This window comes from Aotus nancymaae, unplaced genomic scaffold, assembly GCF_030222135.1.
Source record: "Aotus nancymaae isolate 86718 unplaced genomic scaffold, 86718_ANA_hifiasm-v0.15.2.pri h1tg000059l, whole genome shotgun sequence".
Taxonomy (NCBI): Eukaryota; Metazoa; Chordata; class Mammalia; order Primates; family Aotidae; genus Aotus; species Aotus nancymaae.
In genome coordinates, this window is record NW_026988473.1 from 70189929 (window position 1) to 70205152 (window position 15224).

At 45.4% G+C, this 15224-nt stretch overlaps 1 protein-coding gene across 4 annotated transcripts in view; it reads right to left on the minus strand.

Annotated features, from left to right (window-relative positions):
* Positions 1-15224, minus strand: part of ME3 (malic enzyme 3) — a 211516-nt gene that overhangs the window by 12858 nt on the left and 183434 nt on the right. For 3 of the 4 annotated variants that reach the window (XM_012469477.3, XM_012469478.2, XM_012469481.2), the window contains exons 8-9: positions 1624-1721; positions 1203-1316 (exon numbers count right to left, since the gene is read on the minus strand). In XM_012469477.3, coding sequence (XP_012324900.1) covers positions 1203-1316; positions 1624-1721 — 212 coding nt within the window. The remainder of the gene's footprint in view (positions 1-1202; positions 1317-1623; positions 1722-15224) is intronic. The other variant, XM_012469479.2, reaches the window with a different exon arrangement.

Here is a 15224-nt window from a genome sequence, read left to right on the forward strand (position 1 = left end):
AGTTAATGTGAATGTGCTTATAAGAGCCATTAATCTCACTGTGAATAATACTAAACTAAGCTCCAAGAAGGTCTTATAATGACTAGCCATGCCTAACCAGCTACAGTTCCTTACATTTCTTCAAATGGAAGTTGGTGGGTGACAGGCTGGCATAAGTGCGGTATATGGGTTCAGATGCTTTTGTTGATTCCTTTGGGTTAGCTGGCTTCATGGGAGCCAGTGCGAAGATGTCAGCCTTGAGAGCTCCTTGGCTAGGGTTGAGCTTGAGGGAGTGAGAAACGTTGAAAGATGGAGAAGAGGGGAGAGTGGCAGTCTCTGCCAACCTGCACCTATGGCCAGATTATGCTCTGGAAAGACAGTAGGGTAGGAAGAGGGCTGAGTTCCTTCCAGCAGAAATCTTGTTACATATGGAACAATAGGAAGGGTCAAATAGGTCAGTTTCTGCTGAGGATCTCTGCCATTCTTGGTCAATGTCCTAAGTACTTCCCCTGTTCCCATCGTTGCCATAATTTTTCATCTCACACTGAAAATCTATGTTAGTGAAATTCTGGGAATTAAAGCACTGAGTGTAGCCCTAAGGGAGGGATCCTTCAGTTGTGTCCTTACCACATGCTAGCCAGAAGCTGGCCTGTTTCTCTCTCATTCCTTCTTTCACTCACACCTCACACATTAATTATGCACTTACCATGTGCCAGGCATTGATATCAAGACTCTGTAGCCTAGTGGGGAGACAGTAAAGGGACAACTTCTCTATAGTGTGGTAAGTACAATGTATGGAGCATAGATGCAGGAAATAGGCTTTTTGGAGAAGGTAACATTTAAGTACTATCAGAAGATAAGGAAGAAACTGGGAAGAGGCTAAGTATGAGAGTTGGCATGTGGAAAAAGGGAGAAGGGCTCTTCAGGCAGAAGAACAAGATGTGTAAAGATGTGGAAGACAGAACAGGTTGCTCTTGGAAACTATGATTTAATGTGGCTGGAGGCTAGTGTAAGGAAGTGGTGGGGGACAAGACTAGAAGGGGCACACATCTACACACTTGCACAACTACTTTGGAATGAATCTTTTGCTTTAGCGCTTAGGCCGTTGGCCTTGTTTTGCTCTCTATTCTGTTTGAGCAGTTTACTTCTTGGAGACCTCTTCCAGTCCAGTTCCTGGGAGCTGTAGGTGTCAGGAAACCTCCAGGTCTCCAGACTGACAGTACCTTGACAATGAGCCCCTTAGAGTCCACCATCCAGATCTTTCTTGTGGCCTCTGCCTTCGGTACACCTTCTTTCTCTAGGGCCATGACAAGGAGGTGGGCAATGCCCATGGCTGCCTGGAAGGTACCATAGGGTGGATGTTCAGACACAGGGCAAATAGCTGCTGAACATTTATCTGATGTCTCACCATAATGAGTCCCTCTTCTTTCCCCCACCTCCATGACTCAAAGGAGGCCTAATTAAGTCCTTGCCTTGAGACACCCAAATGTTGGAGCCTACCAAATGCAGGCAGCTTGCAATGATCACAATATGTTTGTGCTGCTTCCTCTTTTCAGAACCCCAGAATGTTTCCCTTTTTGTTATGCTTCCACCCATTCTTATTTTCCTCCTGGAACCACAAAAGAAACCCTCAACGGCACATACCTCGCCTGCACCTTGGAAAACAAACACATGATTGGAGAGCTTGTTCTCGGTGATTCGCAGAGCAGCCAGGATCCCTGCCACAGCAACGGAGGCTGTGCCTGAAACAGAGTGGCCTGAAATCAGCCTCTGGCCACAGGCCCCCAGCTCCCAAGAGAAGACCCTTGGCAGACTTCCCCACACCTCGGACCTATGGAGGAACAGGCAACTTTTCTTAGCTCTTGTGCCTTGTAGGCACACAAGTTTTAGTGCAAATCCATGCTCTCTTTTGGAGATAACTTTTTTGTTGTTGTAGTTGAGAAACAGCTCCTGGTTTGTTACTTGACCCCATGAGACGGGATCAGATAGCCAGATGCTACTACCACCATCATTCATAAAGAAAATGACAGGGATAAATATAATGGACGACAAAAAGAAGTATGAGCCTCGTAGAATGATATAAGGGCTAAGTGGATAAAAACATTTTAAAAAAATGAGAACACAACCTGACCATGAGGCATTAAATGACCACGTGGCCTAAGCTGCCCATCTTATCCACCAAGTCATAAGGTTGAGTGTGTCTGGTTGCACACCATCATCAAATGGCTTGAGTATGTGTGGAAGGGACAAGTAAGTTGCATAAGTAGGTGGCTCAGATTCATTTGAGCCACTGCTACATGACTTCTTCTCCCTGAATCTGCATCTAAGGCTTCCCTGGGGATTCCTTAAGAGCAGCTTACCAAGGAGAAAACACCTGGGCTTGGTTTACAAGCTGTTCAAAGTGGCAGCCTCACAGTCCCAATAAAAGGTAGCTTTCAAAGATAAGGATAAAGGACAATGGACATGACTTCAGGTGATAAATTTAGTTGTGTACTTTGGTTCAAGAGATGGTTAGCACTACACTGATTCATGAGTAGTTGCTAATGGTTTAGCTGCATGGTCAGGGACTGGGAAAGAACAAAATAGTAAGACTGGTGATCAGGAGGTCTGGGGAAAAGGTAGGTGGATGGGCCTCTTGGGATAGGTACAGAGTAAGAGGATATTTGTGCTCCGTGTGAGAGTTTCTCAAAGGACACGAGGAAAACAGTCTTTCAGTAATCAGGTGGACAAAATGGCATGACCTGTGTATATTAGACAGCATCTTCTCCAGTCTCCTAGAGTTTGCCCCATGGACTTATGCATAAAACAGCCATGATGGTTAAGGATGGAGGCTATGCATGGGCTTCCTCTTACCAAGTTGGTCCGTTACTGTTAACTGCTGAATGATTAACCTGTCAATCACAGAGAACAATGCTGAGTTCCTGAGTTCCTGCACCATTCCCTGGGGGGACCATCCACCTGATGGCAGGATGATTACGCTGGACTGCTTCCATCATAGACAGGAAAGAAATCTGTCCTCACTGGAGCAGATACACATTCTGGTTATGGATTTCTTTCCTTGTCTATAATACTTCTGCCAGCACCATCATCTGTAGATGTTTGGAATACCTATTCACCATCCAGATATATTACCAACAGCAAGGCTTTTAATCAAGGACATTACTTCACAGTAAAAGATGGGCAGCAATATGCTCATGCCCATGAAATTCACTAGTCTTAATATGTACTCAAACACTCAGGAGCAGCTGGCCTCATAGATCAGTAGAATGGCCTACTGACGTCTTAAGACTTAAGTTGAAGTAACACCCCATGGAGATAATGAGGTTCTGTTTTATGGGATGCAATATATGACAACTTAGCAAACAAGACATTGTGTTTTTCTCTCCTAGCCAAAATGCATGGGTCTAGAAATTGTGGGATGGAAATGGGAGTGGCTACTTTTACCATTTCACCTAATAGCCCATGTACAGAATTTTTGCTTCCTGTCTCTTTAATTTTGTGCTCTACTGGATTGGAGGTCTTAGTTGCCAAGAAGGAAATACTTCCATTAGGATTTACAACATGATTTTATTGAATTTGGAGTTGAAACAGCTCCCTGGCCAGCTGGGGCTCTTCATGGCACTAAAACAGTGGGCAAAGAAGGGGATTACTTTTCTGGCTGTTATGATTCATCCTGATAATCAAAGGGACAGTGAGGACTATTTCTGAAGCCTAGGGGAGTCTTCTAGAGGAGTATCTTCATATTTCCATGCTCAATAGTATATATTAATAAATATTACTGCAACTAAGGAGATTCAGGACTATGGAGGATTCAGATCCTTCAGAAATGAAGGTTTGGGTCACCCTACTGGTTAAAGAATCCCAGCCACCTGAGGTCCTGTCTGATGACGAGAAAACACGGAATGGAAGATTGAGGAAGAAATTTATAAAAATCATCTTTGGCACCATGACTGGTTACAGGAACAAGGAATGTAGCAGCCATGCATATTTTTCTTCCTTGATCATGATGTAACTATATATGATGGTATGCATTAGCTAATTGCTTCTCCCTTCTCCTCCTAATTATTTTATAAAAGTTCTGTTGGAGGTTAATTCCACATGTTAGTCCTTAGATGATAAGAGTTTTCAAATGTGACTGAATTTTATGAGCTATTAATTCTGCTTAGAGGGTAGATAGCATGACTATTCCAGAGATGACTAAATTGATTGTTGAGACATTGTCTATCCCCATTTTGGGGAGGTGAGAATGTCTTCAGGTGTTAGAAAGATAGTTGAATGTTGCCAGGCATTTTGTTAGAGTTTTTTTTGTTTTTGTTTTTTAGATAGAATCTCACTCTGTCACCCAGGCTGGATGCAGTGGCATGATCTCAGCTCACTGCAACCTCTGCCTTCCGGGTTCAAGCAATTCTGCCTCAGCCTCCCGAGTGGCTGGAATTACAGGCACCCACTACCACACCCAGCTAATTTTTTTTTTATTTTTAGTAGAGACAGGGTTTCACCATGTTGGCCAGGCTGGTCTCCATCTCCTGACTTCAGGTGATCTGCCTGCCTTGGCCTCCCAAAGGCTGGGATTACAGGTGGGAGCCACCACGCCCGGCCAGAGTTGTTTTTGTTGTGTGGAAGTACACACGTGCTAGTATTGTATATGGGTGCTGAGTAGCCAGAAAGGTGGACTGTACCAATTATTGGGTAATTGTTTCTCAGCTTCTTTACACTGCTTTGTCTGCAAACCACTTTTCTGCTTTGCCAACTTGCTCTATGCTGGGCACCAACAGTAGGTGCTAGAGGGAGACAAAGGCTAGACGAGGGGATAATGTGCTTTGCATCATCTGTCTTGTTTGGATTATAAGGTAAAATGTAGGACACTTTGTAAAATTTGAATTTTAGATAAACGGTAAGTTGTTTTAGTATGTCCTATGCAATATTAGCATAAATACACTAAAAATTATTTGTTTCTAACACCGAAATTTAACTGGGTGTCCTGTATTTTGGTTTTGTTAAATCTGGCAGCCCCACAGCCTTAGTTCTTCAACTCCACAGCATTAGTTTGTTCTTGAAGCAGCAGTTGAACCCAGGTTGCAGTTTGGCCGTCACTGAGAGAACTAGCCTCATAGCATGCCACTCAGTGACACCAACACCGCCAACTGCCACCTCCTCTTTCCTTTGTTCCCTTAGCCTCAGGAGTCATAGCAGACCCTTAGTGTTTCTTTTTTGTCTTTTGAATTCTTTAATAGACAACTTTTAAAAAAATATGAAGTCTCTACCACTTGCTCTGTTAAAGCAAGTGGTATAGACTCAGATACAGAGAGCTCACAATAAAGTAATCACAATTAGCAACCCTAAGCCCCCACAATGGTGAAACCAAAGCAAAACAAAAGGAAATTAAAGTAGGACTATTTATGGCTTACTAAATTTGCATAATTTTTTAAAAAACATGTTGCCATCTAGGGCTGGTGAGGGAGGAATGAAAAGTGAAATGTTCCAGTATACTTTGTATTTTAAAGTGCTACAATCTTTTTGGAGAACTGTTCTCCATCTAGAGTAAAGGCATTAAATATTTTTGCCCTTTGACATTATGCTTCTACTTTTGAGAATCTATATATGGAAAAATCCAAAATGTATATATTAGGATATTTACGACAGTGTTATTTATAATACAGAATGGCTGGAAATAACCTACACATCTAACAAAGGAGTAATGATTAAGCAAAGTAGCCAGTGTAGACACAGTAGACTCTTTTATAGCTATTAAAAATGGTCATCATGAATATTATGCAGCAGCATGGAAAATGCCGTGAAGCTGGTCACTAACATCAGATGTTGTTCCAAGTACTTTATATGTCTTAACATGAAGACATTTATTTAATCCTCATTATTGCCATCCTCATTTTACAGATTGGGAAAATAAGGTATGGTTTACTGAATTGTACAAGATCATATAACAGAGCCAGGATGTGAATCCAGGGAATCAAGCTCTGGGGCCTGTGTGCTTATCTACTAACCTATGTTCCATTGAGTTGGGTGGAAAGAAGAGAACAGAAGAGAACATGAGCAGTATGCATATGATGATTCTAACTGTAATGTAACACACACATAGAATCCAGAAGGAACTTACAAAATACTAATAGTTGCAGGGTGGGAGTGTGAGTGAATTTTCTATATTCTCTGTTTCCAGTTTTCCAGGTGGCTTTTTTTTTTTTTTTTGACAGCTCTGGGGTGGGCCTTTTCCTAGAACATGTGTTGGATTTATACTTGGCTCAGTGGCTGAGATAGGGGGCACAGCATACAGTTAGAGGCTAATAAGTGCACATTCATCATTGTGGACATCTGAAGGTGGGACTCTATGCAGGAACATACTCCTCAGAAGATAGGGTACAGGTACCCCTGTCTTCACACAGCTGTGGCCTGGAGGGAGTGCTGAACTGTCAGCAGTGTCACAGAGATAGGCCTGGAGGGAGTGCTGAACTGTCAGCAATGTCACAGAGATAGGGCTGAGGATACTGAGACTTCTTAACATCCTTCCCAGGGTCCCCAGAGTACACAGTGTGCATCCTATGAGGGCCTACAAAGTGACAGGAACCATGTCAGGCACTGTGGAAGACAGAGATGAATCAGACATGATCCTTGCCATCAGGGAACTCCCAGTTTACCAAAACTTGGGCACAAAACACTAGAACACAATGGGTAGTCAGAGATCACTGGAAATTGTTACATTCATTTATTTTTTGAGCATCAATTATGAACCAGGCTCAGGTACTGAGCATACCATTGGTAACAAAATGGACCAAGCTCATTTCTGTTTGTAAGGAAAGAAGTTACTAAATGATGACAAGTGTGATGGCTGTTATAAAACAGTTGTTCATGACATACTTTTTGTTAGTTTATGTACAGAAAAGTATGTTATCAGCATCAGCCTACCTCCACAGCACCTCCCTGTGTACTTCATGTACCAGTAGCATTGCATTATTCATTGATCCCTAAACATGCCATGCGTGTTTACACTTCTGTATGTTTGCCCATGCTATTCTCCCTATCTAGAAGAGACCTTTTTGCAGTTCATTATTCCTTAACACTCAGCCCAAATGATCAGCAAGACATTCCTTGCTACCCCAGGCATCCTTAGCCACCCTTTCTTTTCCCATATCTACTTTTGCATCTAACCTGAATGAAGCTGGGCTTTATCATGGTCAGGCTCACCACGGTACTGCATGCAAAAGAAACACCAAGCTGGCATCCAAGAAAGCATCAACAAGCAATTTAAATAAGAATTTAAATAACTTAAAGAGAGGGCGAGGAGAATTGCATTGTATGACCATCTCCTGAAGTACCCAAATCCCCTTTGTCCTTAATTTTCTTCAAAGTCCATTTATTAGGTGGAACTCCCCATTTTCTCCGCCTCCCGGCAAATAACTCCATACTTAATACTCTTCAACCATAAAACCCTGTTTCATTTCAGTTCTATGGAGTCAGAATTTGTATTTAAAAAGATCTCCAGATGATTGGTATGCCATTCAAGTTTGAGATGCACTGAACTAGATGGCCTCTGTAGGTAAGGCACTAGACGGAGTTTTCTGCTCATCTGAGTCTGTTTCAGGACAGCCTTTTGCCTCCCTGAAAGGATGGGCTGCGCAAAGCACGTGCCACCAGATGGCGCCAAAGGTATTCCATCAGAGATGATCCCGTAGACACTACACTCTGGATGGGTCTTTTTCTTGAGTGTCAGCTGTCTCCTGGGGTTAGTTGCAGGTTGAATAACTGGGCTTACTCACAGAAATTCAGTGCTGGGTGGGAATTGGAGATAATGGCATTCAACAGTTGTATAGATGAGGAAACCGAGAGAGAAGGTGGCTTGGGCCTGTCAGTCACCCAAAGCAGGGAAACCTGGGGGTTTCCTTCCCAGGTTTGCTTCCATCCCTTCACGATCTCTGCCGCTAAGACAGCCCTTCCTGACTCTAATTGAAGGCAGCAGGAAAGGTGTTATGGGGTTTCCCTGGGGAAGGACAGAACGGGGTGGTAGCAGAGGCAGAGGGAAGTGAACTTAGGCAGTAGATGTCAACATTCAGCTCTACCTCTGGAAGGGGAGAACTCAAAACAATGGGAAATCAGATGGGAAAGAATCATACATTACAATAAGAGGATGCAGGGTCAGCTGCCATTTATTGATCACTCTTCCTGTGGCCTTGGCTCTGTGCTATGTGCTTACTAGCACAGCATTTGCTCAATTAATCTTCCCAACAACTTCATGAAGTAGGGACTACTGTGCTCCTATTCTTTTGCCCTCAGAAGTGGGGAGCAAGGCTCAAGGGAAATACGAGTAACTAGGACAGAACTTCCAAATCCTCTCACCACCAAGTCTGTGGACCCTCTGCCTCCATGTCCATGTACTTGCCTTTCCCCCTGTTACCATCGATGCCTCCCTGCTCCTAGCTAAAGCATCACTTGTGTACTGGATCCCATCATTTTTGCCTATTTGTCCTGTTATTCCCACTCCTATTTCCTGCATATTCAGTTTTGCCCTCTCTACTGGATCATTCTTATCAGCATACAAATACCTTGTAAAACTTCCATCTTTAAAGAGCCCTCCTGTGGATCATGAGGTCAGGAGTTCAAGACCAGCCTGACCAACATGGTGAAACCCTGTCTCTACTAAAAATGCAAAGATTAGCCAGGCTTGGTGGTGCACACCTGTAATCCCAGTACCTCAGGAGGCTGAGGTAGGAGAATCGCTTGAACCCGGGAGGTGGAGGTTGCAGTGAGCCGAGATTGCATCACTGCACTCCAGCCTGGGCAACAGAGTGAGACTCCATTTAAAAAAAAAAAAAAAAAAAAAAAGCCCCCCTTTGGCCCTATGTGTCCCCACCCTATTTCTCACTCTCCTTTATAGTCAAACTCTTCTAAAGAGCTGAATATATTAACTGCCTCTAGTTCCTTCCTCCTTGGTCCCAATGAAACCCAGTCCAATCGAATGACTGACACACCTCTTGTCAGGGTCCCCAAGTACCTCCAAGTGGCCAAATCCAGTAATCAGTTCTCAGCCTTCTTCTTTGACCTCCCAGCAGCATTTGGTACTGTTGTCCATTGTTTCCTTTGGGAAACTATTTCTGTACTTGGCTTCTGGAACCCCACACTCATTAGGTACCTCACTGGCTACTTCTTCATGGTCTCCTTTCTGGGACCTTGCTCTGAGGCCATCCTCTGAGGTAGCAAGCTGTTCTAACTACAGACCAGAACTCAAGAAGAAAAACACTGGTCCTTAAGCTCCAAATTACAAAGTTTGGCAAATAAAGTTATCATCTCCATCATTAACTTGCATTTTTGGGGTGCTCTTGGGCTATGCACCAGGGATTTAAAGCTGGAGAGGAAGCTACTTAGCTGTTTTGAAGTAACCACTCTGAGAAGCCCATGGGTCCAGGGATGTGCTGGGACATGGCTTGTGCCCATAAATGCCATGGGCAGCTGAAAGTGTGGCTGGTTATTCCTATTTGTGATGAAAGCAAAACAAGTTTTCTTTTTCAGAAGGAGCTTTCCATAATTACATTTCCTGCAATCCGAGTGCTTGAGGTTATAGATTTCAGGAAATAGCACAAAAGGACATGCTGAAAATGTAGTTTCTGCTTTTAATAGTCAGATTTAATAAAGTTTCCATGCCAACAGATTATTAGAGGAAAGAATTTTTACTGCTTTATCAGCTAAGGGAAGACTTCTGACCCAGGCAGCAAGAAGGACAGGAAGAGTTTGGCTCTGTCAGGGTCTGGCCACGGTGGTTTTGGAGGCCTGGGTCCCTCCTGGGACGGGACAACCTCTGCTATGAGGCCACACCTGCTTCCACAATCCATAAGAATTACCTTCCTACGGTAGCTGTTGCCATTCATTTATTCACTAGTATGTGCTGAGTGTTTGTTCTAGGCCTTCTCTGGGCTAGGCCTTGAATAAATAAAGACAAATAAAACAGTCTTGTTCTCAAATAAAACTCTCAAGGAGTTGCCAGCATAAGTGTTCCAAAAAATTCATGTTTCCCTTTATTGGACACCAAGCAAAGGCCCTCTAGACTACTTCATTGTAATTTCTGTATCATAAGGGAATTTTCTGGAGCTCCTGGACTCTAGATGGCAGTTCCCTGGCCCATGGAGAAGGTGGGGCCAGGCCTAGTTTGCCACAATTTGGAAGGAGCCAGAAGGAATAACAATCATCTTGGCTTCTCTGGAGTTTCAGCTGTTGCAGTAGCTAAAAGGGGAGGTCTCCAAGGAGCCAGATACACGAGATTTATGTGAACCTTAGGACCAGGGACAGCCCTGGAAGTGAAGAACAGCCTAAGAACACAGGACTTAGTGAAAAAGAAGGCTTTGGGAACTGGGGAGAGAAAAGGTTAAAGAGACCAGGGGAAATTTCATTGTAGGGGGAGAGAACAAGGAAAGGCCTAGAACTGCTGCTCTATGTAGTGGTCGTGGTGGGTGAGAGAGAGGGCAGTAGACCCCCAATAGCTAGAAATAATCCCGGGCATCTGGTAAACAAGACAAACTAGCTGCACGAAGTTTTCAGAGATGAGCCATTCCTGCCTGTCCACCCCTTCCCTATTATGGCATATGAAGCCTATGCAAAGTCTCCCACACCTTCCCTATCCAACGAGGTCATCATCTTCCAGGGATATGTTTCACATTTCTTGGCTGAGATCCCCACCTCTAGCCCTGGGGAACTTGGAAACATTCTGCAAAGTGAGCGACCACCATCCAGTGTCACTCCCAGATCCTGGGGAAGAGTAGGATCGTCTAGAGCCTGAGGCTTGGCCCTGGATGCAGTATCCTGGGGGAAGTGAAATGAGCCTTTATGGCCAAACTGAAAGTAGTGAAGAACATAAAGAGAATTCTAGGCAGAGGGACCAGCACATTCAAAATCATGGAGTTGGTAGAAAACACAGAAGAGTGACTAATTCAATGGGCTGGAATAATAGGGTATTTGTGGAAAAGGGGAGAAAAGTAAGGTGGGGCCCTGTCTCTTTTATCCCCAGAGTGCCCCAGTCCTGTGCTCATATGTGGCCCTCTCCTCACCTCCATCAAAGTCTCTGCCTTAAGTCTCCTCCTTTCCTTCTTCCCTCCAATATCTATGTGTCAGGAGCCTACTAGGCATCAGAGATATTAGTAATAGGTACCATGAACTGAGCACTGCTACATGCTTGTCCCTACCTATACATCACTGCAATCCTTACAACAATTCAGTGCCGTAAACGGGTGTTGGTAATAATTAACAAGGAACTGGCATAGGCTACAACCAACCATAACAGATGCTGGCTTTATAAAAGCACCTTGGCCATTCTGGTGGTACTAGCTGATGAGCACTTGCAGCTATTAAAACTGTTAAGTCCATTTTACGATAAGAAAAAGATGGTACTGAGAATTTAAACCACTTGGGCAAATCCACAAAGCAGGAAAATGGTGATTCAGACCTAGGCTTGTCTTGGTGCAGTGTCTGATTGTTATGCATTGGGCTCACAGCGGGTGCTAATAGCCTGACATAACACACAGGGGCCTTGATGGGCTGTCTGGCCTGGAGATTTTGCAGGATTGGTGGGCAATGCAGGTCCAGGGAAAGCTGGCCAGGTGGAGGATGCTGCAGAGCTGATGAGCCAATGGGGCTTTCCTGGCTTCAGCCATGCTGTGTGGTCAGCTTGCACATGGAGGCTAGGGACCTACGGGCACTGCTGGCAGCACCCTGGACCTGGCTCCTTGTGTGGCTCTCCTTCCTTTCCCTCTCCCCAGCAAGACCTTTCTTCTTCCAGGCCTCTCTTTCCTCTCTAAGAGCAGAGATGCTTCCCTGGTCCCAGCTGAAACAACAAAAGTCACCTGAGCCTCTGCCTTTTCCAAAATTCCTGAGAGGCTGCCAGCGATGAGTCAGTGCACTGGCAGCTCTGCTTGCCAAGGATCAGCCTGAGCCTGGGCAGAGGCTTTATGTGGGTCTGAGGTGAGGTGGGAGGCAGAGATGATCAGAAGCCCTGGGGAGCTCTCTTCCCTTCAAGTGCTGAGGCTCCAGAGGCCCAGCCCCGTGGAGTCAGTGATTCTGAGCACATGGTACAGTGGGACTGGTTGGGAGACAGTGAGATAATGTGCCCTGGGCTCCCGCTTAGCACCAAGCATGGCCCTGCCCTCTGGGAGCTCAGTAGAATGGGGCTCCGAAGGATTTAATTCTATTTTTCCTTGTTCCACTGAGGATGTGAGGCTAAGCCGGTATTCAGAGCAGGTAGCATGACTCTCGTCTCATTTTCATGTGGGTTGCTTGCTTCCAGCCCCCTCCATGTGTGGTTCACAAGAAGATTCTGAGAATCTGTCTCCAGCTCCCACTTGCTGTGTAATTTGGTTTCTGTTTACGACTGTGATTCTACGTTGCTTCCTCCTCCCTCACACACTCCCTCTCGCCCTTCATTCCCAACCCTCTGTGGTTCTGTGCATGGAGGTGCTCCTCTCCATTGTGAGCATGGCTTGTAGTCTTAAGTGGCATTGCTCCTCACTTTGTATTTGGAGATAAAGGGGGACAATTCCAGCATGAGCTGTATCTTCCGTGTTGGCTCATTAGTCCTGGAATTCCTTACCAGTCTTCTCATTGCCCATTTAACAATGAGAACACACATCAAAGGCTTCTGGCCTGGACCCATCCCTAACCAGCTCGTGACCATGGGCCTCATCTTCAGGTCTGCATTGTGTAGGAGTTAGAGGTAGGAATGGGAACGATGGAGAGGACAGAATGAGAGCAGCAGGAGGCCAGGGAGCAGCGACACCCACACTGTTCTAGCAGGGTCTGGATTTCATCCTTAATGAGGAGACACCCTCCACCACCTCACACGTGCAGGAGCAACAGGCAGCCTGATGCCATGGAGAGAGTGGAGAATTCCAAGTCAGACATAACGAGGTTCCAGTTCCAGCTTTGTGTCTGTCTGGCTGTGTGGCCATGAGCGAGCTTTAACCCCCTGGGCAATGTAGGACAGCTGTGTTTGTCCCCCCAGTGACGGGGGAGCATTTCTAGTCACTTGTAAGATAGTGAGGATGAAAAGCACTTTCAACCTAAAGTTCTGTGTACATGCAAAATGTTATTTGGTACAGTTTAGGTCCCCTGGAAGCAGATTCTGAGATATACTGGAGCGTTCAGGATGTTTTTAGGAAGTGCCCTTGTGGGAAGGAAGGGAAGGAGGCAGAATGGGTTGAGGGGGAAATTGAGCTGTGATGCAGGCCCCAAAGCCTCAGCCAACTCTATGGGGAGTTTGAATTGCCCTGCACTGGGCTAAAATAGTTAAAGCCTTTATATTCTCTCATCACTGGGTGAGGCCAGCCCCTGGTATGGTGGCGAGATGGCTCTCTGAAGCTGAGGCTGTACCTGATGTGCTGACAGCCCTGCCGTCAGCTGGGCAACACATCTTTCCTTGAAGGAGGATCTGGGTGGCACATGTCCATGCCCACCTCTTTATGGTAGTTAATGATACGGTCACACCTAACTGTCAGGCTGAGCTGATCAAAGGCTGGTTATTATAGGGCTCCTGCCATTCCAGCACTGTTTGCCAGCTCTCCTCATGAGTTCTAGATTGATGGCTTTAGTCTCAAATTTCTGAGAAAAGAATAGGAAATCCCTCTTTTCTTTGCTCTGGGACCCAGCAAACTATCCTACCTGGTTTTGCCTGGGAGCAAAATTGACTGTAGAGGCAAGACACAAAAACCAATGAATTTAAACAAATGGATGGATTTAATTAAAAACCAACAGCTCTGTGTGTATGCATGTGGTGTGCACATGTGAATATATATGAGCACATGTAGAGGTACATTGATATGTGAGCACGGTCGACCCTTGAACAACATGGGGTTGAGCTGCATGGATCCACTTATATGCAGATTTGTTCAAAAATATATTTTTAAAAATTTTGGAGGTTTGTAACAATTGAAAAAACTCTCAGATGAACTGTGTAGCCTAGAAATACCAAAAAAATTAAGAAGTTAGGTATGTCATGTACACATAAAATAGAGGTATACTAGTCTATGTGTTAATCCACTATTTATGTTATTAGTAAGGCTTCTGGTCAACAGTAGGCTATTAGTAGCTAAGTTTCTGAGGAGGCAAAAGTTATGCAGATTTTTGACTGTGTGGGACATTGGCACCCATAACCCCCACCTTGTTCAAGGGTCAGCTGTACATGAATGATGACCTGGACAAGAGAAAGGCTTCAGGGGCAGGTGTCCAGTGTAGACAAACATACATGAACAGGTGGGTGTGCTTATGAGGATGTCAGTTTGTGTGTGTAGACATCATTCATATATCCATTAAACATTCATTAAGCATCTATCATGTAGCAGACATGGTACTGGGAGCTGGGGAACAAGAATGGGTAAGGCATGGTTCCTGCTTCCAGAAACTTATTATCTTCTGGGAAGGCAGACAATGCAATATAGGCTTTTGCGGCTTTCCCTGGGCAGGAGACCCTGGAGTTGAGTCCTTAAAGGTGAGTAGGAAGGACTCAGGTAAAGATGACGGTAAAGGGTGAGCAGGACTTCACACACAGAAAGAAATGTGGATAGGGAGGTCAGAGGAGTAAAATAAAGGGAGGGCAGAGGGCAGAAGAGAGATCCCAAAGTCTTATATTTTCAGTGAAGGGGTACAAACTTTCTCATGAAGAGAGGGTGGCATAGTGAGTGATACTTTCATCTCTGAGGCACATTCTGGCAGCAGTGTGGGGGCAGATGGGGGCTGGGGGACTGCAGGGCCTGGCTGTGTTCCTGTGCCTGTGTTTAGGAGGATGTATGCACATGTGGCTGTCTGTGTGTCTGTGCAGCTGAAGGCTGTGCACCACGTGTGCCGCCTGCATGGACTTGTTTTCTACTTCCACCCTCTGGCCTTGGCAGCCTGGTAGGCTCAGGGGACTCGCTGTCCTGCTGCTGATTCATGGGCGAATTTGTGCTGGGGAGCTGGTCAGGGGCTAGCAGGCAGGTGCTTCCTCAGGGCCACGGGCACACTCCCACCTGCTGGGCTAACAGTGAGGTGAGTGGGGGCAGTGAGAGAATGCTTCCCTCGACCAGCACGTCTTTCTGGACCCCACAGCCCTGTCTGTGCAGTGTCCTGGCTTGTGTGGGTGAGGCTAGCCTAGCCCAGCCAATACCTGTCCCAGGTCTATGCAACAGGGTAAGGGGAAGACAGAATGGAGACAGGCTGGCAGGGGGCGCCATGTCCCAGCTTTCTCCTTTTGGGTCTCCCCTCTATCTGAATATGCACTCTTC